At 36.8% G+C, this 27,798-nt stretch overlaps 4 protein-coding genes across 5 annotated transcripts; all 4 read left to right on the plus strand.

The window, feature by feature from the left end:
* The first annotated feature begins 1,357 nt into the window (after window positions 1-1,357).
* LOC119989563 (serine/threonine/tyrosine-protein kinase HT1-like) lies at window positions 1,358-4,668 on the plus strand. Of its 2 annotated transcripts, none has more exons than XM_038835170.1 (4): window positions 1,358-1,626; window positions 1,798-2,951; window positions 3,283-3,738; window positions 4,127-4,668. In XM_038835170.1, exons 2-4 carry the CDS (start codon window positions 2,172-2,174, stop codon window positions 4,403-4,405), a joined length of 1,515 nt encoding a protein of 504 aa, XP_038691098.1. In that variant the 5' UTR covers window positions 1,358-1,626; window positions 1,798-2,171; the 3' UTR covers window positions 4,406-4,668. The 2 variants fall into 2 exon arrangements, with proteins under 2 accessions (XP_038691098.1, XP_038691097.1); XM_038835169.1 differs by having other exon boundaries at window positions 1,360-1,521.
* A 4,118-nt stretch (window positions 4,669-8,786) lies between these two features.
* On the plus strand, window positions 8,787-10,134 carry LOC119990062 (transcription factor bHLH162-like). Its single transcript, XM_038835879.1, has 3 exons — window positions 8,787-9,034; window positions 9,138-9,479; window positions 9,574-10,134. Exons 1-3 carry the CDS (start codon window positions 8,915-8,917, stop codon window positions 9,640-9,642), a joined length of 531 nt encoding a protein of 176 aa, XP_038691807.1. The 5' UTR covers window positions 8,787-8,914; the 3' UTR covers window positions 9,643-10,134.
* A 5,519-nt stretch (window positions 10,135-15,653) lies between these two features.
* LOC119989286 (eukaryotic translation initiation factor 3 subunit D-like) lies at window positions 15,654-18,569 on the plus strand. The gene is made up of 2 exons (XM_038834718.1): window positions 15,654-17,493; window positions 18,325-18,569. Exon 1 carries the CDS (start codon window positions 15,771-15,773, stop codon window positions 17,490-17,492), a length of 1,722 nt encoding a protein of 573 aa, XP_038690646.1. The 5' UTR covers window positions 15,654-15,770; the 3' UTR covers window position 17,493; window positions 18,325-18,569.
* A 7,140-nt stretch (window positions 18,570-25,709) lies between these two features.
* Window positions 25,710-26,993, plus strand: LOC119987671 (VQ motif-containing protein 4). Its single transcript, XM_038832591.1, has one exon. The coding sequence runs from the start codon at window positions 25,821-25,823 to the stop codon at window positions 26,610-26,612; it is 792 nt and encodes a 263-aa protein (XP_038688519.1). The 5' UTR covers window positions 25,710-25,820; the 3' UTR covers window positions 26,613-26,993.
* The last annotated feature ends 805 nt before the right edge of the window (window positions 26,994-27,798 follow it).

Raw genomic sequence — 27,798 nt, forward strand, 5'->3', positions numbered from 1 at the left:
TTGCAGAGAGTTGCTTCATCGATCATCCCACATAACATTTGGAGCAATAAAGCAGAAGGAAAATGTGAACTCGGGACAAAAACGGAATAGTAACTTCGTTTTTAATCCAGATCTATGACCAGGGCCCATCGACTGGATCAATGAACCCAAAATCTGAGGGGCCAGTTTAGGCGACGGGCTCAACTCATGGGCCAGCCTTGTTCCAAGTTCCAACCAGGAAACCAGTGATAACACATTTCATGATCCATGAGTCGTCGTTTCGAAGTTTGAAACAACACCGCCCAGCCCAAATATTATGCTTTAGTTACCATGGCTTGTTATTACACTATCGGACATGGAATTGTCTCCTTGTTCCGACTAACTTGGGTGTGACCTACACCAGAAACTTGATCGTGGCTACACAGAAGTGGTCATACCTTCTAGTTGGAAGGCTTCGTATTTTAAATTGGGCTTTGTTGGGTTGGATATCGTGTCTTAGTGGGCCGTGTGTTATTTCAGCTTAATGGGCTCAAGGAACTTAGGCTTCTTTGACCTTTAATTTATTAGAAATGTCATTTCAATTATAGTTTTATACATACATGCACCACAAACCAATTTACCATTCGACAATAACCTCAATAAATCCCAAGTTCATCCTACATTTGATGATTTGAAGGAACTTTCCTTTCTTGTAATCTATTCTAATTTACAATCAATGGCTTATTAAAAAAAATTCAAAACTTATACACACAAACACATTGAGGACTCGTGCAACCTTAGAATTTGCTTTTCAATGGAAAATGTAATGGAAGTTTCCATAAATGCAATCTGACATCACATTAAATTAAATATGAAAACATAGGAACATGACATGTAATTTGTGGATTATATAGTATGGAAATAAATAATTAATTATGTGCCCAAGTTTGATCCAATTTATAGTGTCATCAAATAACGAAAAATCTTTGTGTGAGCGGGCGTTACAACTCAAATTTAGATTCATATTGCAAGTGAGTCATTAGTTGAATGACAATCACATTGCATGTAAGAGATCACCCACCCATTAAATCGTGGGTTCGAATCCTATCCCCTCCTCAAAATCCTGTTTCATAGATTCATATTGAGGTGTAAATGACAAACGTCACTTGTATGATCTTTTTTCAAGTAAAAAAATAGTCAAATTTTGTATTTTAGTACAACAAAGATGCCATAATAACAGCTCTAACGTTGCGTGAAAACTATACAAATTAACAAACAAACACAGGGCCACGTACAGACACCAACGCCAACAAAGTTGCTAATCTGGTGTCCGTGCGAATCGTACCATATACACTGTATTCTCTTCGATATCGACACCTGGATTCCTCTTAATTATATAAGTTCTTCAACCCCTAACAAAAATATGTTCCGTCTTCTCTTTAGACTTTGGACTTGCTGCTCAATGGTCCCCACCTACCACCACCACTACGCCACCGCACACCTCCACCTTGGCCCTCCTTCCCTCCCCAAAAATCTCGGGTCCACCGGGAATCTACGTATCCGGTTCGTATTCTCCTAATTTTGATTTCGTGATTTCTCTTTTTTGCTTCTATCTCGGGTAAAGATTCTGTCTTTCCTTTCGTAAACCACGAATTTCAACCAAAGAAGGTGATTTTGTGTGTATTTTTAATATGGTATTGACACAATGATTGAGTTTATTTTTGTGCATCCAGGCGGGTTCGTAATGATAGCATTTCTTTTATTTTTAATTAATGCCGTATACTCTCTTTTTTTTATTGGATAATTTATTCATTTGGGTTTCTGTGTGGGATTTTCCAGGACGCTACGGAAGGTGGTATTTGACTTTGCATTGACAAAAAGGATCGGTCTTTCATTCTTGGGGCAAAGGTTTGATTGCTTTTAATGGATTAAGAGAGGTCTTTGATGATGGGTCTTCATGAATTTTAAGGGTTCGTGATTGTATAGAAGTCACGATTTGAGTTTCTACCGGTTTATGGTTAATGGTTTTGGGAAAATTCGGTCTCTCGAGCTCTGTAAATTATCTAGGATTATTTCAGGATTTCGTTTTTGATTCCAAGCCTCCTTCTACCTCCATCTCCTACAAGAAGAAGGAGATCAAGATTAAGCAGAATCTGTTTGGGTTTAAAGTCTTTTAGGTTTTTGCAAGTATTTGGATCACTGGGATTTCAGCTATGGAGGATGAAGCTAATTCTTGGATAAGAAGGACAAAGTTCTCTCACACAGTTTGCCATCGACTGGATTCTTCAAGATTGCTTTCTCTCCCTTCTCTCGACATCCGGTCAGAGACGAAATCTGGCTTGAAATCAAGACCTGGAGCCGGAGCAACTTCGTCCAGTCAGAATCAACAACCACAAGAACATCTACATGTTCCCAGAAATTTACAAGCTCGACGACATCCTCTAACCAATAAGCAGAGATCTTTATCTCCTAACCTGCAAACTTCTCTCTCTGATGCGTTCAAGGAAGCAAGGTCTGATCGGAAACGATTCTCGACTCCACATCCTAGTAGAAAATATTCAAATGACAGAGGAATTATGAGCAAGATTTTCCATAAAGACGCCCAACAATCAAAGTCATCCAACTCATTAAAGTCCTCAAATACAAGTCCACTTAGGCACTTGGCTTCCCTGAAAGGACATGACAAATTGAAGAGCAAGAAGGAGTCTTCGTGGACGAAATATTTTGATAATGGTGGGGGCAGGGTTACTGCAGTGGAGACGGCAGATGAATGGACTGTTGATTTGTCCAAGCTATTTCTTGGGCTTAGGTTTGCTCATGGAGCACATAGCCGGCTTTATCATGGGATGTATAATGATGATCCTGTTGCAGTTAAAATTATTCGGATACCTGATGATGATGACGAAAATGGAACCTTGGCAACCCGACTGGAGAATCAATTCATTAGAGAAGTCACTCTTCTATCCCACCTTCATCATCAAAATGTGATAAAGGTGATCAAACTTTCCTATTTTTGCCATTTCAAAGTTGATTACTTGATTTGCATCTCTATACAATCATGGTCAATCCTTTTTGAAACAGTATGTTGTCAATTACGCGAATCCATAATAGAAAGTAGTTGGTGCATTCCCCTTTGCCAATTTTCATAGCTTTGTTTTTCTTTTTTGTAGAACTGTTAGAATGTTTGGACGACTTGATTGCTGTAACTACAAAATTGTCGCTCAGATGTGAATCCTGAATTATGGTTAAAACTGTTGTAGATGATATATTCGTTGAGGCTGCTGCCATGAATTGCTTCTCATATATTTAGATTTGATAATGCAGTTTGTAGCGGCGTGCAGAAAGCCTCCAGTTTACTGTGTTATCACAGAGTATTTGTCGGAGGGTTCCTTGAGAGCGTACCTACACAAGCTTGAGCATAAGTCAATTCCCTTGGAGAAGTTAATAGCTATTGCTTTGGACATTGCTCGAGGAATGGAGTACATTCACTCTCAAGGTGTCATCCACCGGGACCTGAAACCTGAGAATGTTCTCATTGATCAAGAGTTCCACCTAAAAATTGCAGATTTTGGTGTAGGTTGTGAGGCGGCACATTGTTATTCATTGGCTGAAGACCCAGGGACCTATCGATGGATGGCACCAGAGATGATAAAAAAGAAGGCCTATGGTCAGAAGGTTGATGTGTACAGTTTTGGACTTATCTTATGGGAAATGGTGGCTGGAACTATACCTTATGAGGATATGAATCCCATCCAAGCTGCTTTTGCAGTTGTGAATAAGGTATTTCCTCATTTCTTATCTCTCAAATTGAATAATAGAAACCAGCCCAGATAACAATAAAGTCCAATTTGTTGTTTTATGCCAGTAACCTCATGGCTTGGAATCAACATCTTACCATCCTGCTCTAGACTCTTCTGTTTTAATTGCTTGATATGGAACTTTCTATAAATGGTGTTTTCTTGCTGCAAGTTTTTGTCATCTTGGGCAGTCTGTCAGCATTCTGTATTACCACCAGTGTTTGGTATATCAGCTGGCAGCTGGATAGTTAAATTGCTTGTTATGCATTTTTGTTTAAAAATTTGTTGTCTCGCTTATGAGACTCTTGTGAGATTCAATAGCTGTATTTTAGATTCATAGTTACTTGAAAAATTGTGCTTCTGTTTTCCAGAATTTGAGACCTGTCATTCCAGAAGAGTGTCCGCCTGCCTTGCGAGCGCTTATTGAGGAATGCTGGTCCTTGCATCCAGAGAAGAGGCCTGCGTTCTGGCAGATTGTGAAAGTACTTGAGCAATTTGAGGTTTCACTTGCTCGTGATGGAACCCTGAACTTGGTACAAAACCCAACTTGCCAAGATCACAAGAAGGGTATGCTTCATTGGATTCAAAAGCTTGGTCATGGTCCCACACATCCTAGTACTACACCCATGCCAAAACCTAAATTCACATGAATCTTTCTTGCGGCCTGTCTTTTGTTGCGGACCAAGTCCAATGTAATTAAAAAGGTTTGTTCCCTGCACCTATCTAATTTGTATTATACTATGTCACATTCACGTGAGATGGAATTAATTGATTGTCAAGGACGAGTGTCTCTAGTTTGCAAATATACATATGTCGAGTATGGTCTCTGTTTTCAGGTATTTTATAATCATCGAGGGGAAGATATAGCAATTTTTTGAAAGGATATGAATTTGGTGTGGCTCTCCTTGTGATATTTTGTTTTTACTTATTATTATTATTATTATTTTACAATGATCATGGTACATGATACTTTATTCCACCAGCTGTGTCTTTCAGAATCTTTTACTTTCTCAGAAGGGGAAAATCTGTGTGCTTGGGAATATGGTCAGTGCATTTCTCCTTGTGAAATCCGCTAGAACAAGTCAAAATTAAATTCTCATGTTTAACATTCAATAAACAGCGACGTGAATACCTTTTTTTTTCCCTTACATGATCTGCATATGCACACTGGTAGGCATGTATGACTTTAGGAATTTTGAAACAGTCATGATTCAATGTATGACTCATTTACAAGCCCCCAATTACAGTTGGAATTTCGCCTGTAATGGTTTGGTAGATTTTTATGGTTGGGATTGTGAATACTTTCTTCGTTGTTTTAGCTATCCTTTAAATGACTACAAAACTTTGTAGTTTTCACTTATATAATGTCCAAATTAGTTTTTGTCTATTGAAGGTCTTTGTTACTCCTTTTGACTCCTGCTGGGTACTGGCTCTCTCTAATTTTTGAGGTGTTGCAGGACCAACATCTTCTTCTTGAGATGCATTGTGTGTATTTGTGGTAGCTGATTTTTTTTCCCCTGTTTAAACAATTCCCATCCACAAGACTTGTGGGCGGGGGTCGGGGACAAGTAGGATGTTCGCAAACCTTATCCCCGCATAATATATGGAAAGTTGTTTCTAGAAATCGAACTTGTAGGTTGAACCATGCAACTTTACCATTGGACCACTATATTTGTTTGTCTTTACATGTTTTGTTGTCACCTAAATAAGTTTTGCTTTCTCTGCGGATCATAAGTCATAACTTGCTAAAATGTGTAGCAGTCAAAGGTTCACATGTGATGTGGGTCTTGGCATTCCTCATGCAATGTTTCTTTCTCGGTTAGGTGCGTGCATTCAAATATATTTTTCAAGGTTGATAAAAGAGGAGGATATCTTTGATTGGGTTTCATTCATTGAATTTGTTGAGCTGCATAGGTTGTCTGCAATCCTTGCCCTGAATCCTTCTTGATGTGAAGTTCGTGTATGCGTTTGTGACACTTGCATCTTGTGATCCCAACTTTAGAGGCAAAAATTACGTTGCATTTACCACTACTTACCATTTATGGTGGTGGTGGTGATTATATTATTATGCTTTGTATCACTTTCCATGATTACTTGGGTGGCCCCAGAACCTGTGCAAGATTCAATGCAACTATGTGTAATATTTGATGCTTATTGTGATGTTATTGGATGGTTATCTTTGTCAAACATCTCATCTTATCGTGTTCGACTTTTTTTTCTTCTTGTTTTTCTTTTTGTCTTTGTTACTGTTCTGCGCCAAAATCCAAAATCATTAGGGGTGGGGGGCGTAGTAAATGTGAATAGTTGCTGTGGGACAAAGTTGTCAGGCCACCAGGGGAGGGGTGAACTGTTGTATGTAGTCTTGTCCCTTTGGTTCATGAGGACAAGAAACTAAAGTAGAAACTTTGATCAGGGCCATATAACAGGTGTGGTTGTGTTTGTATCAGGAAGAAAAATATTAGTTTCTTTTTAATGAGAGAAAGACAAGTACTACTTAATAAGGAGAAGACGTGAATAAAGATTCCGTCAACATTTTCTTATGGTCTAGAATAATGTGTACATATAGGCCACACACATAGAGATTTGGAAAAATCCTAGATACATCATACATGACATGATTATGCAAGTAAAAGACTGGGTTCTTACTTTGGGACTACCAATTCATTCCCTCCACATATATTTTTGATTCTTATCAAGAACTGAAATGTACTAGATAAAGGAGCACAAAGCTAGTCTTTGTTTTTCCAATCTTTTTGGGTCACAACTCACAATATGCTCGATCAATGTCAGTACTTTTGTTTTTTTTTGGTATTCGAGTAATTCACCACCCAACTCGGCATGCGCTTTTGACAACTGAGTAGACTTAAACTTTGAGCCGTCATAACAATCCACACCACACTAATGATAGATAAGATTGTGTCAAAACCTATGTAGGTAAGAGTCCGGAAGTGGCACAAACCCTCGAAATCAGGATTTTCTTTAATCAATGAATAGGATTTATATAGACACATATAGACTTATGGATCCATATATCTCGATTGTAAAAGAAGAAATATAAAAAGAAAGAATCAGAATGTTTCAATATATTTCTCGAAACAAACGAAAATGAAACAAAAGATAAAATATAAATCATGGATCAACTATGTCCCTTCGGAGACTTGCTAGCTGACTGAAGAATAAAAAGAGAAATCTTATGTAATATGCTTGACCAAGATCAAAACTTTTTTCGGTAATCAAGGAATTAATCACCCAGCATTGTCCTTTGGATAGTTGAGTGGACATAAATCTCGGGCCATCTGAACAGATCGCACCACACTGGTGACAGATAAGATTATGTTGAAACCCATGCGGATAGGATCCCAAAAGTGGGACAAGTCCACGAAACCTGGATATCACAAAAAAAATTCCAACTAGTTGGTTCAAACAATCAACCTCCAACACTTACTCTCTAATTAATAACTAATTAGGTCATCGCCAAGTGATTGACCAAATATCAATACCCTATTCTTCCAACTCTACAAAAAAGAATTTCGTATATGACATAGTACAAAACATAAAAAGCTAAGGTTGCTCTGTAGAAATAACTCAGGTGAAGGAGTGTACAATAGTTTTGGTAAATGTCTGCTATCTGATCTTACAAGAGGTGTATTTATATACAAGGCATTATCAACATATATATGAGAATTCAAACCATTTTGAACTTCCATCAAGGACTTGATATCTAAGTCCTAAAACAACAACTATTTAAGTATTTTCAAAATATTTTCTACATTTATGTTTATGATTATTTTGATAAAAACAGTGACTTATATATATATATATAATATATATATATTTTAACAATGCATGCATAGTAAAATATTATATACTTAATAGACATTACATACTAATATTAATTGACCTATAAATTAAGGTCAAACCTATGAGCTAGTAGAACTAGGGGTCCTCCAATCCAATATTATATATATATATATCCCATGACATAGTGATATGCAAGCTTTGCCCTATATATCTGTGGCACATGTACGGTCAATCTATCTAATCAGGTTCGAATCTCTTCTTCCCAAAGAAACCTCCTCCAAAGTTCCTAAACACAAAAGCTGTGCATTATATATGTAAAATAAAATAAAATAAAAAAAGAACAAGGTGTGCAATCTGACAGCAGCTTTAGAGAGAGAGGGAGAGACAGTATATAACTTTTCTAGCAGAGTTTGTAATATAGTGCTCTTCTGGTACGTTATTTGCAATTTTGGTACTGAGAAACGACAAAAAACAATGAACATTTTAACAATGTGAATGCACAATTGATTTATGGTATTTGGTCATTTGATAGTTACTTGTTCAGCATGTTTTCTTACTTGTAAGGTTGTGTGTTCAAACTTCAAACACGCATATTGCATGATGTGTTAAGTCTTTCGTCAACCTCGTGTGTCATGGCAGCATTATATATTAGTGATTATTATATATGGCCGGTGAGAAAGACATGCAAATTCTTATTCTAATATTCCACTAATCATGAAAATGTTTTCTATATATTAAGATTAAGGTTACATGTGTTAGAGTTAAGCTTTTTGGATAAACGCTATTCAAAATATGATTTCATTCACGGATTAATTAGTAATTAGTTTGAGCAGCCATATATATATATATATATATATATATATATATATATATACACACAATAAATAACTCCAAAAGTCACTAAATTTCATAGCGGAGACTTGTGTGTGTGTGTGTGTATATATATATTACAAGACATAATTAAGTCAATCTATAACATAATAACAATGTGTCGGAAACAAAATTTGATAGATAGAGCCGAAATTGGCACAGTTGATTTATTAGTAGCAGTGACCGTTGATTTTGACAAGAAATAGATGGTCAAGGAAACTCCACGTATGGTGTAAACCAAAATAGGCAGGTTCCCCCCACCATCCCCGCAAATCAACAATAAAGCTTTTTTGCAATAGCATCTAATCATGTTTTATATTTTGCTTTTCTCTACAAGATAAAAGCTCCTTCACGGAGAGAGAGAGAGAGAGTATGGCCAACAGCACAATACAAATAAAGTTTAGTTCTGTGTGCTTGTGGTTTTAGGGCGATGGTCTTTTCTATTATATATTGACTTGGTCTTCACACACTGACAACACAGACACACCATGGAGAACCCTAGTTCTTCTTCAAGAAATGATAGAAAAACCATCGAGAGAAACAGGAGGAATCAAATGAAGGCACTCTACTCACAACTCAATTCCCTTGTACCCCATCAAAATTCAAGGGTATGTAATTAACTCCATCTCTCTCTCTCTCTCTCTCTCTCTCTCTCCATCTATCCATCTCTGTTGCTTATTTATATCTACTTTAGTTTATTTTATGTTACAGGAACCGGCATCGGTTGCGGATCAACTATACGAGGCTGAAAATTACATCAAGAAGTTGCAGATAAGCTTGGAAAAATTGAAGGAGAGGAAAGACAGTTTAATGGGAATTCAAAGATCTTTTACAGGGAATAATTGTGTTGGTACCAGTGGTACTGGAACAAGATTGCCACAAATTGAGATTCATGAGAATGATCTAGCTCTAGAGATCGTTTTGATAACTGGGTTGGATCGTCAATTCATATTTACTGAGACAATTAGAGTGCTTTATGAAGAGGGAGTCGAGATTGTTAATGCTAGTTTCTCTGTTGTTCAAGATACTGTCTTCCACACCATACATTCTAAGGTAAGTGATATATATATATATATATAATTGACTCATAAATTTTTTTGGAAGATTGTGATAGACTAAGAAATAATGCTTAATTTTGTGTGTACAGCTTGAAGAGTCTGCCTCAGGAAATGAAGTTGCAAGGATATCAGAGAGACTAAGGAGGTTTGTTGTGTAGGATATAAATTCATGCATTTTGAAGCATATTTTATCTCTATAGAGATATAATGTCTCTATAGTTCGTCTACGTGTATGTTTTTGTATGTTTCTGATCGAATGCTTCACAAGATTGAGATTGCGTACTCTTATTAAGAAACCATGAGCAACATTTAATTAGCCCTATAAACTATGTTGATGATCCAAATTCGATTAGATATATATGTGTGTGTTGGTGAAACATCTTTTGAAGCTTTGATTTAGATTTGCTTCGAAATGTTTGGCCTTGAGATATTCTTTGTTTGGTCAATTAGTGAGAGAAACTGATGATATGATAATTTGATGATAAATATTGCCTTTCCATTCATCTGTTTTCTACACAAATAGCTACTGTGTGTGTATATATATATATATATGCATATAGCTAGATACTCAGGCTGGTAAATTGTAATTGAGAAAGTTTGATTTGTCCTAATATGCTTCATTACTCTTTCCAAAAACATACATATATCTTCTTCACGTAGTCTTGTTAGTGACATATTGTTTGTCGTCAACTTTGAATCAATTTACTAGTTTTCATTGGTATGAAATGGCCATATCGATAAATTACAAGAAAATATATTGATAATGGTAAAGAAAGTAGAACTTATGAGAAAGTATATTTGTCATAACCTCTTGACATGTATATTCTTCTAAAAAAATTATGTCGGTACTTCCATACATTACGGATAACATATGAGACGTATCTAATTTTATTTTTCCCTAATGAATCTTTAGAATTATCACTGCTTAGCTTTCAACTCGCCTCTAATCATCAAATTAAATGTAGCTAACTTGTCCTCCTCTTTTTGAAACAAGGGGAGCTTCTGGTTCTGTCGGTGCTTGAAACAATTTTGTCTTTTTCCTATTACTATATCTCTAGAGTCAATAACTACTTAATCACTTGCTGCCATTTCGGAGCATTGTTTGTCCTCTTCATGGTATCAATTAGCTAGCTATAATGTTTTTTTTTCGAATGTATACATGTATTGATTGCATTGATTAGTCTTGTCAAGTTTGAGTGAATTTAGTGTTTATAAACTACAAGAAAGATATTGATCATGTTAAAGAAAAAGCAATGAGATTTATACTTCTTTAGTAAGAAGATCTTACATGGAAAATGTTATGGGATCATGAGACAATCTAAAATATTATATAAACTGTTTGTGTAGATGAGAAGAAAATACATAGATATTGTCTGTGTGTTGTAGTCAACTTCACTTCAAAGGGATACTAAAACGAAAATTTCTGTTAGTTCTTAAGGAATCTATATATATATATAATTGGGTTAAGTTTTGGTGCATTAGAACTTTCTCATTAAACCTGCAGCTTTGATTTCTTAGTTGGTGTTAGCAATATTAAAGCTAGCTTGGCATGCATAGTGTTTTTTTTTAAAATACGGGGATGGGGTATGGGGGAGGCTCGAACTTGAAACCTCTACGAGATACCACACACATGAGTTCTATCTGAACCAATCGTGGTTCTCAGATAACATATATAGTAGATGCCATGGGTAGGTTGGCATGCATAGTTAGGTTGAGTTGATGCCATATATACCACTAACTAATTACCGGTATATATTGAGACTCCAATTATTGTGAAAGAACACAAAAAAAATTGTGAATTTTTGTGTACTCTGCAGACAAACATAACTTCTTCTATTAACTACAAGGATCGATGAAGTGTGGAGATAAAGGAAGAGGTCCCCCTACAATGAATGTTGTAGGGACTGATTTTAAAATTGGATGAAAAATGAGTGGACTGGAATTAAAATCAAATGAAAAGAGAGCAAGTAAGAGTTTGTTTTTTTTTTTTCATTTATTTATTCTCTCTTTTTTGATAACCGAGAATGACACTCAGGGACATACCTGAGGAAGGGTGAGATGGATGGTAGTCCAAGGCCCCTAAATCCCCGGGCTCCATATTTTTGAAAAACACTAAATTATTAGTACTATAGTAGTCATAAGAAATGTTAAATGAGTAAGTTATGTTGTCTATTCAAAGTGATTTGACGAAAAAAAAATTAATTACACCAACATAATTAGTGATTTTGCATCTCAAAATGCTACAGGATTTCATATTTAAGTGATATATGACATTTAAATTTTTTTAAGAGGGCCCCTTATTAGAAATTTACCAAGGACCCCCAAATACTCGGGTACGCCACTGACGACACTATTCAACAAGCTTACCCCTTGGATATCCAATATGAACCTAAACTCAAATCATCATACCCGTACACACAATAGTTTTACACCTAACGACGAGATAAGTTGGGTTAAGAGCCCTATTATGTGCATCTGGCATCTGCCTAGCCTTACTTGTGCATTGGACTTTGGCTTAAGATTAAATTGGTGGCCCACTAGAGGGTCACCAAAAAAAAAAAGTGTGGCCACAAGGATATTGCCTCACAATGAGAATTGAAATCAAGACATTATGAATCCCTACGATTTGATCCCAAAAAAATTCATCATTATACCATCACCCAAGTGATTATAATTTTCTCTCCTCCCGTATAAACCCCAGCCACTCCTCCTTGTACTAACAACCTTTTTGTGTACTACGTACTTAAATCAAGTCATCTTTCTCAATTTGTTAAGGGAATGTTGGGGGATCTGAAAACGACAATGATGCAGTGATCCGTTAATCAATTTGGTCAAATATAAAAAGTGAGTCAATTTTTTAAAAAAATAAAATGTTCACTCTCACTCTTCAAAATATGAATTTATACTTTCCACATGCCACAGAAATATGTGTATTGGGTGTGTGTTGGTGGTGGTTGTTTCAAACAGAAAACGACTAGATGACAACATAAATTAGATGAAGCTTTTGCTTTCTGGACCAGCATTTGCAAGCTGTCCTTCTGTGCAATCATGTGGAAGACAGGAGGAGAGACCAGGATGTTAAAAGCACACAAGACAACACAAGCCTAAATGCATGGATATTATCCCATGCCAAATGTGTGTTTTAAATATACACCAACCATACTTGTCGCTCGTTAAGAGCATTCGTATTGGTATCTCTTTATAAATTCTATATTTTATCTATAAAATACCATTTTTTGACAGTTTATAGATTCTCTATTCAACGATCACTGCATTAATATCTCTATTCTAAATTTCTACAGCATTAAAATATTAGTTTCTTCTTATTTTAGTATTCTTTATGCATGTTAATATGATTTCAAGTGAGAATTAAAATGTTTACCAAATATATTCTAGTTTTTATATTAATTTTAGGCAAAATAATTATTATTAATTAAAAATAAAAACATATTAGTAAAAAAAAATAATAAATTAAAAAACTAAAAGCAAATATTTCCAAACGACTATATTTGAAAAGCAAAGATTCTTAACGGCTATATTTGAAAATCAAATATTTCCAACGATTATATTTGAAAAGTAAAGATTCCTAACAGCTATATTTCTAAATTTATGAATAGAGGCAACCTCATTTTGTTGCTTACAACAATTATTTCGTTCATTCTTACTATCCAATTTCAACTCTATTGCATTTGCTGTCATTATTTCCACAATCAAATGGGTTCATTTTTTAAAATTGATTTCAAGAATATGATCGTTGAAGATGAATGACATTTGCATGTTCAACCCGACATTATAGACATATATAAGCATGTGGAGGTATTGGAACACTTACGAACTAATGAGTTTCGAGACTTCATTGGCTAGTACATTCGTATCCAAGATAGAGAAAGACATACTCAAATCCAAGCTGATCTTGTAGAGCATTTGTAGAACATTCATAACAATGCTTAGAAATATTGTTGTTTTAAATGTTTTATTGTTATGTGTTAATTTCCTAAGCTTTAATGTAATCTCTCATGTGTGTCCTTCAAAGTTGGATTTTACTTCAAGTTTATCTTATTATTAAAATTAAATAATTTGGTTTCATGAATAATTCTAAAATTACATGTACCATTGCAGGTGCTATTTTATACACATCTCCATGTTTGGTTATCTATTTTATCTAATATGCACACTTTAGAGACATCATTGCAAGTGCTCTTATACATACTACATATAATACAATAATGATAATGATCCAAGTAGCTAGCATCCCAATTATTTCAGTTGTTGAGTTGTATGCAAAGAATTTCATGTGTAGAATTCAAGTGAATTACCAAAGTGTTGGGATTTTGATTATTTTCCCATATATCATAAGAAGAGATAATGCATGTCCAATAGCTAAACACATGGGACTTTACAAGTTTTTTGAAGCTTAGCACCATTGAGTCTAATGGAGTTGACATGAATAATTTGACCTCCTTATCTATTAAAGAACCATTCCCAAAATTGATACAACATAACGAAAGGATCCCTTTAAAGCTCTAAAACAACACAATCAAACACACCAAACAAAACCTAAATTATAATTTATCAATAATAGAGTATATATACTCAATCAAACACATGAAGCTACCTTCACGATCGACTCGCACCAATGTAGGGAGTGCCTAGGGCTTTGACTAAAACGAAATCCCTACCTCGCTGAACTCCATGCACCCTTAACCCTTTTTGTTTACGAATCAAGGACAAGATCGTCAGAAAGGAGAATGAAGAATAGGGTCACTCAATAGTAATGGTAGGAGTGACAAAAAAAAGTCGATTATGAGTTAGACAATATCATAGGTTTACGAAATATTTATCAGACCCTAACGCAGATTGACATATTGAATTTGGTTGTAGTTAATTGATCAACTCCGGATAGAGCTTTGTCGTCCCTAAATAATGGTCACTGATTCATAAATGGGTGTCGATATTTGCACACAAATTTGGACTCAATACACACATTTTTTTTTTAAATATTTTAGTTTACCAATTTATCCTTAAATGAAATTACTTTAAAACCTATCTACTTTTTGCATCCATATTTTTTACTCAATATAATACAATTAAATTTAACTTTGTAACCATAATCTTTTAATTAATTTTTTATATGAAGGATCGTTCTCCTCTCGCCTCCTATCTTCTCTTAGTCTTCCATCTTTCTCCCAATATTGGATATTCATGGATTACAATAACAATATTATGACAGAGAATTCAATGTCTTCGCCTAGTTACATTGAAGAAGAGATGAAACTTGTTGAAAATTATGAAAAAAAACACTACAGAGAATCTCGTAGAAAACAATGAAGAGAGCGATATTGGACAAAATCCCCCTATAAAGTAAGTATATAATTTTTTATTTTAATTATGTTAATATGATATTGTTAAACCCTTTCATGTTTGACGACGGAGGAAGACATAAGATTTATCCCCCAGTATGAAAATTTTAATCACCATCTTTTTATTTTCGAGTGTGATGTATATTTAGGAATTGATTGTTATCGTGATTTGACATTTCCTTTGTTGTTTCACTACAAAAAAGGTATGCAAGATTTTATTAGAATTTTTTCCAATAATATGAAGTCCTTTTAATCTATTTCTCCTTAATATAATTCAATAATATCAAGTATTTTGTGTCTATTTCTCCACTTTCTAAACTTAATCTACAGAATTGATTTTGAAATAACTGTGAAAAATATTTTAGTGATTAATAAAGGAAGGAAGTTGAGATATATATGGATGGAGAAAGGGTAGTTTAGAATATTAAATATTATATAATTAATATGTATGAAAGGGTTTTTTAGGAAACTCAGTGTGTGTATTTAAAACCAATTAAGAGTGTATTAAGTAATTGTGTGTGTTGAGTTCAATATCGTGTGCAAATATCGGCTCCCTTCATAAATACTTTCTTGGGCCACTAAACTAAAAATCTTCCTGATAGAGCCACTGGGCCCTAATTTCCCTATTTATGAGCCCAAGGAGAGCCCAAGACCCAGCGCAAGAATTTAGCCACATGAAAAGTGAAAACCCAGCCCGTCTGCATTATTTCCCACACAATGGACCTCGAAAGAGCAACCAGAGGCCCATAGGCCTCAACTAAACCGAGAATTTCATCAATTGCCGGGGGCAAAAGGGTAATGTAAGGACATAAGTAATTCTGCGACCTAGGGTTTTTCTCTCCGTCACCGCGAATCGAAGGCCTCTCCAACCGCCGAGTTTCTGCTTCACTTACTCGTACCGTCCAGATCCAACATCCGTCGCAACCATGGTAGGAGGTTTTGAAGTCGGCGCCGTCCCCTTCAATCCCGATGGATGGGGCCCACCAGAGACAAGCAGCGGCACCACCACCACGACCCTTCCTCTCCACGTTCCTTTTGCTCCCTTTTCCCGCTCTGAGAAAGTAGGGCGGATAGCGGATTGGACGCGGAACTTCAACAACTCAGGTGCCCGTCCGTCCTCCAAGAATTCCGCTGACGCTGTTTTTGATTTCACCGCCGATGATTCATTCCCCGATGCAGTCGCTGCCGCTGGAGACGATGATGCCTCATTCCGCCTAGTCGACGGTAAGCCTCCTCCACGCCCCAAGTTTGGGCCCAAGTGGCGTTTTAACCAGCACCATCGCCATAACCAGCTCCCTCAACGCCGCGACGAGGAGGTGGAGGCCCGCAAGCGCGAGCAGGAGAAGGAGCGTGCCCGCCGTGATCGAATGTACCTTAACCGAAACCAGTCCAACCAGACTCGCCGCGAGGCCGCTGTCTTCAAGTCTTCCGTGGATATTCAGCCCGAATGGAATATGCTCGACCAGATCCCCTTCTCTACGTTCTCCAAGCTCTCCTTCTCCGTTCCTGAGCCAGAGGACCTTCTCCTCTGTGGAGCCCTCGAGTATTACGACCGAACCTTTGACCGTGTCACTCCCAAGAACGAGCGCCGTCTCGAGCGATTCAAGAATCGCAACTTCTTCAAGGTCACGACCACCGACGATCCTGTCATTCGCAGACTTGCAAATGAAGATAAGGCCGCTGTGTTCGCCACTGATACCATTCTTTCGACCCTCATGTGTGCTCCTCGTTCGGTTTATTCTTGGGACATAGTAATCCAGCGAGTGGGCAACAAATTGTTTTTTGACAAGCGTGATGGGTCCCAATTAGATCTGCTTTCGGTGCATGAGACTTCCCAAGAGCCGCTTCCAGAAGCCAAGGAAGATATCAATTCTGCCTATTCTCTGAGCGTTGAAGCTGCCTATATTAATCAGAATTTCTCGCAGCAGGTCTTGATTAGGGATGGGAACAAGGTAGCCTTTGATGAGCCGAATCCATTTGCAAATGAAGGGGAGGAAGTTGCCTCCGTGGCTTATAGGTATAGGAGGTGGAAGCTTGATGATAATATGTATCTTGTTTCGCGGTGTGAAGTACAAAGTGTTGCTGATGTTAATAATCAGAGGCAGTTTTTGACATTGAACGCCCTTAATGAGTTTGATACCAAGTATACTGGAGTCGATTGGAGGCAGAAGCTAGAGACACAGAGGGGAGCGGTTTTGGCCACTGAATTGAAGAACAATGCAAATAAATTGGCAAAATGGACTGCGCAGGCGTTATTGGCAAGTGCTGATTTGATGAAACTGGGTTATGTCTCGAGGGTTCATCCGAGGGATCATTTCAATCATGTGATACTTGCAGTTGTAGGCTATAAGCCGAGGGAATTTGCTGCACAGATTAATTTGAATACTGGTAACATGTGGGGAATTGTGAAGTCAATTGTGGATTTGTTCATGAAGTTAAGTGAGGGCAAGTACGTGCTTGTGAAGGACCCATCCAAACCACAAGTAAGGATTTATGAGGTGCCCCCTGATGCTTTTGAGAATGATTATGTGGAGGAGCCACTACCTGAGGATGAACAGGCTCAGCCTCCTGCTGAGGATGCTGAGGGCACAGAGGCCGCAGGCACTACTAATGATGTGGAAGATAAAGAGATTGATGGTCAAGTTTAAGGTAACTTTTAATTTTTACTCTCGAATATCTGATTTTGTCATTAGCTTGTCTATTGAGTCGTTAATTTACCTAACTCTTAGATGCCTCTGCCTATGATGTGCCTTTTTGTTTCTATGCTTTTTTGGTTCGATAGTTACTGCCAGTGACTGTGGTGCTCTTTCTATACATTTTTAATTTATGAATACAAAACTTCACCTTCTTTAGAATGATTGATTTGATTCTAATTGTTGAGCTTTTGATGAGGATGATGGAAGAAAGTCTGATTCAAACTCTGTCCAATCTTTTCTTAATATGATGTTTATGTATGTTGCAATCTGAATTCTTGTTACAATCATGGAACTGTGAATGATATTATGAATGCAATGGGCACTATGAAACAAATTTCTGCAGCTAATGGAAAAGTGAGGATGATGTGGTCTTGGGGTGTGGATCCAAGTTTGATTATTCTATTCTTTTTAGGTCTAAGTTTGGAATTAGTCATTCTGAAAGAGAAAAATGCATAGTGCTTGGGTCTGTGGGCTATAAAGTTATTGGTGAACTCCTACATATGTTTTTATGTTTCTAGTAATATGCTTGGGCCATGAGCACCAGATACTTAAACATGGCAAGAGCTCTTGCCTTGAGCAGAAATCTGGCTTCATTTGCAATTATTATATTGGATTTTGATATAGTGCGTATTCCAAGTGTCATTTCTTAGATTTTCTTCTGGTTCCATATTTGTTGAATTGGATTGTGTACGATTCGAATTCATTAATCTGAGCTTGTATCGGCTTGTTATATTCTTTATACATTTCTGATGTTTTTTATTTCACATTTTATTGGTGATAACAGGGATACAGTATGAGATGAAAGACTCTGCCTTTGTACTGATCATTGCCATGTGAGAAGGGCAAGGTTGCGCTTATAACTTATAAGTTATAATTCAATGCTTAATTAGGAGGTTTTTCTCTTTTCTTTCTCTTTTCCTTTTACTTTTTGCAAAATTTAAGCAGAAGGATTTTATGTCTTGGTATTTCTGGAGCGATTTTTTGACATAAGATAATTTTTCAATGCGGATGGCTTTTGTTTTTCTCGAACTGCTTGTTGTTCTTGTTCTTAGCGGTTAATCTTTCTTTCTTTGTTTTTTTTTTTTTTTTTTGAATTTGAGATCTGTTTAACTTATTCACCGTAATGAAGCTCTGAATCCTTTTGCAGAAGAAATGGGGCCTAAGGAAAACTAAATATTTCTCCTTCTTATTATTTGCTTGATCTTGTCGTCTCTTTTGGATTAGGTGAAATACATGGCTGATGTTGTACGGTTGTACCGTGCTTGGAACATGGTACTACCTTATTGTATGTTGCTTGGGAGAGGTTGATTACTGAAAACGGAGAACCACCATCTGGATTTTAAATTTTCATCTGGTGTGTAGTGAGCCTTGTGAGTTCGTTGGAAAAAAAAGAAAAGAAAAAAAGAACAGACTAATGAGCTGAGTAAACTCTGATAAAATGAATGGTCCGTTCTGGTAAGACATATGAAGGGTCAGCGTAATGTTTTTGTTATAATATTCTTCTTAGGAAGAAGAGTTTTTGCAGGTTTTGGTGAGAAGATGAGGATCAGTTTTGGATGCTCACAGTCGAGGGTAATTATAACACGCATTCTATGCATACTAGTTAATTTTTATAGGGAAAATGGGAGATAAGTTTCTCAATTAAAAGTTTTATTCTGGTAAGGATACTCAAATACCTTTTGTTCCATAAGGTTTATAAATTTTAAAAAATAAATATTTATTTTATTAATAGAAATACCCTTATCTTTCTCATTTGATACTCAAATTGGATCTTCCTCTTATGGCTATTCTGACCAGTCAATGAATGAGAATTGTGTGCCTCTAAGGATGGGGAATATTCATGTGGTGGTTGCTTGTGGCAGTGTTGTCAGATTTATTTTCTTTTTCACAGTTGACCGCAACTTTAATTGACTGATTTTAATGTCAGATTCCGATGGAATCAGCATTTGATGACTGTGAATGATGGTTGGGGGTTAGAGGACTTATCTTCATATTACAAGAAACGAAACGAGAATGAGAGTTCGTATCAATATGCTTGGTCTGTCTAGTGTCTACGACAATGCTCGGGTGAGACTCGCAACCAAGCACCATATGGATTTGAATCGGCTCTACTCCCTCACTCTCGCAATCACGCTCAACATGACCAAGCAAACCACACTGAGAACAGAAGTTTGGTAATCTCTCGTATTGAATTCCAATTCGGACTGCAGACCCACCCTCTTAATAAGCCACCATTACAAATCGTTTCAGATGTTTTTTTTTGATATCCAGGTGACTCTGATCCTAAAAAATTCACCCCATCCATACCCCTGCCTGTCTAGATCCACCTTCACTACCTTTCCTACAGCAGACCCAAGTTGGCATCCCACCTCTTCATTCATCATTTTGAAGGGAAGGTTGTGGAAACGGATCCATATGGAGAGATTGTCGAAGACCACATCGCACACACTTAGATTCCCGTCATATTCAGTAAAGATGAGAGGGTTTTCGTCAAACATCCAAGGGGATCCCTCAATCACCCTATTCAGATCACCTTTAGAGTGTGTTTGGATTGAGGGATTTGAAAGGAAGGAAAGGGAAGGGAAAAAGAGTTTCCTTCCGATTCCCTTGTTTGGATAATTTATAAAAAATTGAGGGGAGGGATTTGAGGGGATTTGGGAGGAAGATTTCATTAAATTTTTGTCAAAATTTTTTCCTCCCAAAATGGAATCATTTGGAGGGAAGAGATTACTAATTAACTTACTTATAAGTTTAAAACCAATTTTACCCTTGAACATAACACTTAAACATAAAAAATAAGGATAAACTAGTAAATTAAACAATTATTCTTTCCTTTCTTTTTTTAGCTATCCAAACATGAGAGAGGGAAGTGTCTTTTCCCTTCCATTCTCTTCCCTTCTCTTCCTTCCCTTTCCCTTCTCTTCCCTTCCCCCCAAATCCCTCAATCCAAACACACTCTTAGAGTGTGTTAAATTAAGGGGAGGGATTTGAGGGGATTTGGGAGGAAGATTTCATTAAATTTTTGTTAAAATTCTTTCTCTCTAAAATAGAGTCATTTGGAGGGAAGGGATTACTAATTAAGTCATTTGTAAGTTAAATATCTATTTTACCCTTGTACATAATATTTTAACATAAAAATAAGGATAAATTAGTAAATTAAACAAATTTTCCTTCCTTCTTTTTTTTATCTATCCAAACATGGGAGAATGAAAAATAATCCTCCTTCCCCTCTCTTCCCTTCTCTCCCCCTCCCCTCCCTCCTCTTCCCTTCCCCTCAAATCCCTCAATCTAAATACACTCTTAGAGAAGAAACGGAAGAGGAAAAGGTTTTCACCCACTTTCGGAAAATCTAAACCCTTTATTGGTTTCCAGATAGACCTTTGGGCACCAATGCTTGCTAATCAGGATAGCGTTTTTGCCTCTGATTTATTGGGTTTCTCTCGAATGTGCCACTGCCAGACCCCAAAAAAAAAAAACCTAACCAGCCAACTTACTAGCAAAACTGGAGTGAAACGAGTGATACTGTCCTTTGTTGTGTAGCCCAGCCCACTTATTTGGGCCTTAAGATTAGCTCTTCTAGACCTTCTCATACTGTCTTCAAGACTAGTTATTTCAGCTAGTTGGGCCTTAAGAATGCTACGTCTTAGTTCTTAAGCCTTCTGTTGCTATGACCCAGTGATTCAGATCGACAAAAATATACATTTGGTCTCTTAATTATACCATTGATTTCATTTTTGTCTTTAAACTTTTTTTTTGCTCTTAAAATCGTCCCTCAGCTATTCAAAGGTACCTCAATCATCCCTCAAATGATTCCAACATCAGAAAAATCATACGTGGCATTCCAGTTGACGTAATTTTTACACCTGGCTTAAATTTTATACATTTCATCTTACAAAATCCCAAAAATACCTAACTTTTCAAAATCCCAAACTATGTTGTTGTATAGTTTAAGTATTAAAAGTGTTAGACATTAATAGTTTAGAGATAATATCATTTACGTTTGTCAAAGTTTGTCAAATAGGATTATTCCGATATGTCAAATAGATGTCACGTTGGATTTTCCGGCTATTCTCTCACTTGAAAGACGAAATAGATACCTTTCAATAGTTGAAGGACGAAGTTGAGAGCAAAAAAAATTTAAGGACGAAATGAAACTAGGGATATAATTGAGAGATCAAATGTTATATTTACTGATTCATATTATCCAATACTAAATGTTCCTTTTTATGTCATAATATTAGAACTTGAGGCCCAATTTTTATTTCTGTATGCAGAGACAAGCTTTGATTTAGTAGTCAAACTCATCTTTCTCTGTGTTGGACCACCGTAAAACTTTAATGATCTCATTTTTCTTCTTCTTTTTTTGACAAATAAGGGAAAAACAACCACCCAAATACCCAATCGAATAAGTATAAAGTAGTGGCACTAATTCATGATAGTCTCTACGAGGATATAAACAAAACGGAAAAAGAAGAAGAAAGATTGTAAGAACAAATTCTTAATTTGACATTAAATGAATGAATATAAAGATTCTTGGTGATGTCTGTTGTTATGCTATGGTTTTTTTTTGGGTGTAATCGAGGATAAGAATCGGCTTCTACAAAACGCTTGCATGTCAAAATCCAGGAGAATTGTTGCCAACTTAGATAGATGATTCCATAGTGGAGGGTGCTTCTACCACTGTCCCATTCATAATTTGCGGAGTCTCCCACACTCTCACTCCTTGATAGCAGCGTTTCATCATTAAAAAAAACACCCATTAAAATGATATATATATGTATATTTATGTGTACTAGTGCTTGTGGCCCCCTCTAACCATTTAAAAATTAGAGTTTGAGGATGAGAATTGGATTCACATCACCATTTTAAAGGTTTCTTAGACAAACCCACTTAATGAGGACAAAAACAAGTATAATTTCAGCACCTAGTATGCTAATATATACTGCTTATATATATATATATATGTTTAGTGATATCAAATGATGATCAAATAGTCGAAATTTTAATATCAATGGCAATTGAGTGGGGACAAGAATATTGTAAATTTTTTTTCTACATTGCGAAACCAATAAGACGAAAGTTGGTTGACTTGATGATCTAATCTGACTCAATTTCATGGACCCACCAAGGGGCAAATTGAAATTGCAGCATACAATACAGGGACAAAGTTGTCATAGTAGGAAGAAAATTAGGGAGTGGATCTGTGGATGGCAAGATTGTGCTTAGGAAGCATCTAAAAGCTTATATAATAATTAAGAATATATATATATATATATATATATTGTGATGAGGTGTACCATGAGAAGTCAATGGCAAACATTGAAACCAATTTTGACGATGTCTCTCTTTCCCTCCTGTCTCTCTCATGTCAGACTCACTGTCCCCGCCCCGTTTTGTCTGAAATTCCACGCTTCTCCAATGCCATGTCACCACTTGGACTTTTCTTCTTTCTCCAATACCCACTCTCTTCCTTAGGTGCGCGTGTCGATTGGGACAAGCTGCTCTTTTTAAAAAGACAAGGAAGTAGGAACCCCACAATTAGTGACAAAGTTTATATTGAGCTAAATTTAGGATCCCTAATTAAATCTATTAAACAAACAATTTCATCAAATTTTTTTACAAAATTCACCAAACAAACCCTTTAGGTATAACCTCACTATCCCAAATTCATCCAATGTTCTTCAAATTACCTACCTAAATTAATGATTCAACTAACTCCTAGTCTCTTGGGTTTAAATGAAGCCAAAACCATCAAAAATAATTGAGCAAATCTAACCAAATCACTTTTAAAAATTCAACCCCTTAAAGGGACTATTTGTACTCCCTTTAGTGTGTGTGGTTGGCTTACTTTTTACAAACATTTAAAAAGAGTATGACGATTTCTTTTGAGGGGTTGAAATTGTTCAACATTCTCCGTGACCAGCTCTTGACATTTTTTGTTAATTTTGGACGTTCAAATACTAAAAAGATTATAAAGGTTTATTTTGAGGTGTCGAGATTGTTAAACTCTTTCCATGGAAACCTCTTGGAGAAAACCTCTTGAAGTGTTGAAATGGTTTATCAATCTCTATTGACAAACTTTTTACCGTTTTATCTACTTAGCTTCAGGGGCGAAGCTACCCCAAGCATGGGGGGCAGCTGACCCCCTCAAATTTTTTTAATAACCTTAGTTGTATAATTATTTATATAAAAGATCCCGTGAAATTTCAATTTAGACCCCCTTGTTATAAAAAATCATGTTCAAGTCCTGACTTCACCCCTGCTTAGCTGACTGAACATCAAAAAATATTCTTAAGAACGTGAGTATAAGTTGTATTCTGTGTTACTATAGGCAAATCATACGAAAGATGAGGAATCTTGGAATCAGCATAGTAAGGAAAGTGTTAAAGAAGATCTCTCTCTCTCTCTCTCTCTCCTATCATTCTCACTAGCTAGTTTTGCTAACTAATTACGGTGAGTAGGGCCTAAGTCTTATATGATCAATTTCGACTTGAAAGTTGAAACTTGGTAGATATGTTATGATGATCAAATCATACCAAACCATTGAACTCTCAAGTGATCTAGCTAGTTTTCAGGTGATTCAGACTTAATTCATAAAATGCAGATTTACCCTATTATTGCATATGTGTGTTGCGTACCCAAATGAACTCGTATGAAGCTGAAACTTTGCATAGATGCTTTTATATATATAGGATTTCTCACATAAGAGCCTAATGTAATGGTGTAAAATAAAAAAAAATTAATATCGATGTAATTTTTTGCATGACCTACATGTCAGTAGCTTGACCCAAGCAGTGACGTGGACGATGAATCTCTGGACCTGCAAAAATAAAAGATGACGGTCCTTTGTGGCACGTTTACTTTGACGCTCAAGTCAGTGTCTTTCTCAATAATAAATGATCAAAGTATCAAATGCTTCAATTTAGAATGCATACACCGTCTAAGTTTGATCACTCATTTTATATGAGTTGTGGTATGTTTATTGGAATTGTCATACCTGTCAAACACTCAAACTTCTTGGTTGTTGGGACTTTCGGGATCCTTAATCTTGACGTTGAGGTTTGTTGAGATGTGAGGACTCGTGAGACGTTGGGATTAGTGCTAATTCCTCGTCGTGTTCCTTTACTTTCGACTTGACTTCTTGTGTTAACTCTGTGAAGTTTTTCTTAGTGAAGTCTTACTCTTTAGGTCATATGTCATGCTAACTAGGCAAGTCATTTTTTCCTTATCCACAATTAACATTAGGTAACTTTATTTGTTAAAACATTAGGTAATTTATTTATAAACTATGATAATGTTATGGAGTTTTCAAGAGTACACTATTTTCTTTTCATCTATAACCAGAAAACATTTGTAAATTGAGTTTTGTTCAAATGAAAAATGAGCGCTATATACATTCCATGAAAACTTATCAAAATGTCCGATCTTTAAACACCCCACCATCCCTACCACATTCATCCCAAATCCTTCTATCCATCTTCTTCACCTCCCTCTTCTCTCATTCTCATCAATGGTTGTTTATTCTTCTTTGTCCGCTCCCCCTACTCTGTAGGTATCTTGATCCACCACTCTTAAGCAACCCTTGTGCAATGTCTCTGCAAACTTTAGGGAGGCTCTCGGACAACAATGGACCTCTCACCGGCGCACAGAGCTATGAGTCCTTGACTGACATCCCTCCCATCTCCCCCTACGAAATCGACGACATCAACACTTCTCAGGTATTCGTTGTATGCAACCCCACCTCTATTTAAATAGACTATCAGCTATGACTCCTATTGAATCAACATTCTTCTTGGATGTCAACTCTAAGTTGGATTGGTGAGTGTTCCTTCATATGGATTTTTGGTTTCTTTGAAAAAAACCCTGGCATATGAGAGGATGAAGAAGAGTGGTGCAGATTGTGTTCTTTTATAAAAAACACAAAAAGGAGATAATGTTATGTTCTTAACTGAGATTAATCAAAGGAGATAATGTTGAGATTTATTAAGATTAGAGGTGTACTTAATACAATATGAGGTGTATATAATGCTTATCAAAAAAACATATGTATCACAAAAAAAAAACGCCAAAAAAAACAGAGCGTGGCGTGACAACACCGAACGCTAGCGCGTAGGATCAACTAGAGCGTCCAACCCACGAAGTCGCCACGAAAACATTTCTTACCAAACCAAAGCCAAAGCTAACAGAGTCTCGTTTTTCGTCTTCGCTCTCCAGTCTCCACAATCCCTTTCTCTCTGTGTGGAGACCGCAGTGCAAAGATTCAATACTGCAGATCCAACAATGAATACCTCACCAAGAAACCATGAGAGCCCATACACATCTCTCCTTCCATCCCCAACAAGTCACAGCTCAACCAGCAGTAGCTGCAGCAGCAGCAACACAAACAGCCCCACTCACGGGCTCCAGCAGACTCACAATAACAACCTAACCCAGCCACCGCCTCCTCATCCTCCGAAACCCATCACCAGATCCGAATCCGCCAATCCTTATCCGACTACTTTCGTCCAGGCCGACACCACCAACTTCAAACATGTCGTCCAAATGCTCACTGGTTCATCCGAGACCGCCAAGAATGCGAGCTCCAAACCCGCATCAAACACCCATCACCAACCCGAACCGTCTTCCAGAAACCACACCCACAATATCCCTCCCATCAGATCTATACCCAAGAAGCAGCAATCTGGGTTCAAGCTTTACGAGCGAAGGAACTCCCTGAAAAATTTCAAGATCAGCCCCCTTAGCCCGTTCTTTAACCCGAGTAACTCTGGGTTCTCGCCCCGAAAACCCGAGATCCTATCTCCTAGTATTCTTGATTTCCCTGCTCTGGTACTCAGCCCGGTGACGCCGTTGATACCCGACCCGTTCGACCGATCTGGATTTGTGAATTATAACCGTACTAACGTGAATAATGTGAAGTTAGATGCTCAGGCAGAGGAGAAAGCCATTGAAGAGAAGGGCTTTTACTTGCATCGGTCGCCCACGACTACGCCCCGAGGATCGGAGCCGCGGCTTTTGCCGCTTTTTCCGGAGACGTCACCCAGAGTTTCAGGTTCTACTGCTTCTTCTTCTTGAATAAACAAAAAAGGATCGAGAATAATGTTTTAATTTCTTTTCCTTGTAAGTTTTTTAATTTTAAAAAATATATTGTGGGCATTTATAGAGAAGTTGAGATGGGGAAGCGATGATAAGCCTGTAATGTTGGATGATGGAAGAGAATGAGAGAATCTCGCTTCAATTGTATAATTTGGGTTCTGATCTTCTCTTCAAATTGAATTGGAGTGTGTTTCATTTTCCTTTTTGTGTTTGGTTGCTGAGAAAGTTAAGGTCAAGATGAATGGTAAATGGTCAGGCTGTTCAGTTGACTATAGAGTTCATCTAATGCAAACAACTTTGAAGTCAGATTAGAACTCTTTTTATTTATTGATCAATGTGATGTTTGCCTTTGTTTGGTTTGATGGGTCTGATTACTAAATTGAGTGAATTCCCAATATTTTACTTTGCAAGTCTGTTTTTGATTGATCTCCATAGATTGCATAGGTCGAGTCAAATGACTTATGTTTCTCTAATTTTCTGGTGTATCAATAAATGCAGAAATAATGACAGATCTATTTCAGTTCCCTAACTTTTAAAAATTAATAAAAGACTGTAAAAAGTGCAGATGAACAGGGAAGATAGTAAAGGGAAAAGTTTTCTGTGGAACGGCAAAAACTGCTTTAGGGCTAGCTGTCAAAGAAAGAGTTGATAAATGAGCAAGGAATCTTACTCCTTTTGTTCTTGTTTTGCTAAGTTTGCTAAGTGGGAGGAAGATGCCAAGAGAGGCGACCATTCTACCTGCTTGGATTTTAAGCACTCTTTGGGTATTTTAATACGCTCCTACTACCATGACTAGCTTGTATTGGAGTTGGTTTAGACTTTAGACACTGTTTAACAACTAGTACTATAATGGTAGACTTTGAGTTGGACTGGGATCTACCCATCATAGGTTACAATATAAAGATAGCTTGTGCATGTGAGCTATTGCCATTTACATTGCTGGTTACTATTTTTTTATGGTGTTGAGAGATGTAGTTAGAGTCTATAAGAAAGCAATAAATTTTGGTAGTCTTGGTGACCAGATTGGTACAATTGTAGCCACAGAAGATTTCTTTTTACGGGGGACCCACTTGGATGAGAAAATGGTGGAAAAGGAAAGCAATGTGACCCATTTGAGTTTTCCTGAATCAGGGGGTACTTGTAAACAAAGACTTTGAATTGCTGT

The sequence above is a fragment of the Tripterygium wilfordii genome, chromosome 21 (assembly GCF_013401445.1).
Source record: "Tripterygium wilfordii isolate XIE 37 chromosome 21, ASM1340144v1, whole genome shotgun sequence".
NCBI classification, from domain to species: Eukaryota; Viridiplantae; Streptophyta; class Magnoliopsida; order Celastrales; family Celastraceae; genus Tripterygium; species Tripterygium wilfordii.

Bases quoted from the DNA above. Each gene is read 5' to 3' on its own strand.
- LOC119987671 (XM_038832591.1), top strand. From the start codon at position 25,821: ATGAATACCTCACCAAGAAACCATGAGAGCCCATACACATCTCTCCTT.
- LOC119989563 (XM_038835170.1), top strand. From the start codon at position 2,172: ATGGAGGATGAAGCTAATTCTTGGATAAGAAGGACAAAGTTCTCTCAC. The intron at 2,952-3,282 runs GTGATCAAACTT...TTGATAATGCAG, and splicing joins ATCATCAAAATGTGATAAAG to TTTGTAGCGGCGTGCAGAAA. The intron at 3,739-4,126 runs GTATTTCCTCAT...TCTGTTTTCCAG, and splicing joins CTTTTGCAGTTGTGAATAAG to AATTTGAGACCTGTCATTCC.
- LOC119990062 (XM_038835879.1), top strand. From the start codon at position 8,915: ATGGAGAACCCTAGTTCTTCTTCAAGAAATGATAGAAAAACCATCGAG. The intron at 9,035-9,137 runs GTATGTAATTAA...TTTATGTTACAG, and splicing joins TACCCCATCAAAATTCAAGG to GAACCGGCATCGGTTGCGGA. The intron at 9,480-9,573 runs GTAAGTGATATA...TTGTGTGTACAG, and splicing joins TCCACACCATACATTCTAAG to CTTGAAGAGTCTGCCTCAGG.
- LOC119989286 (XM_038834718.1), top strand. From the start codon at position 15,771: ATGGTAGGAGGTTTTGAAGTCGGCGCCGTCCCCTTCAATCCCGATGGA.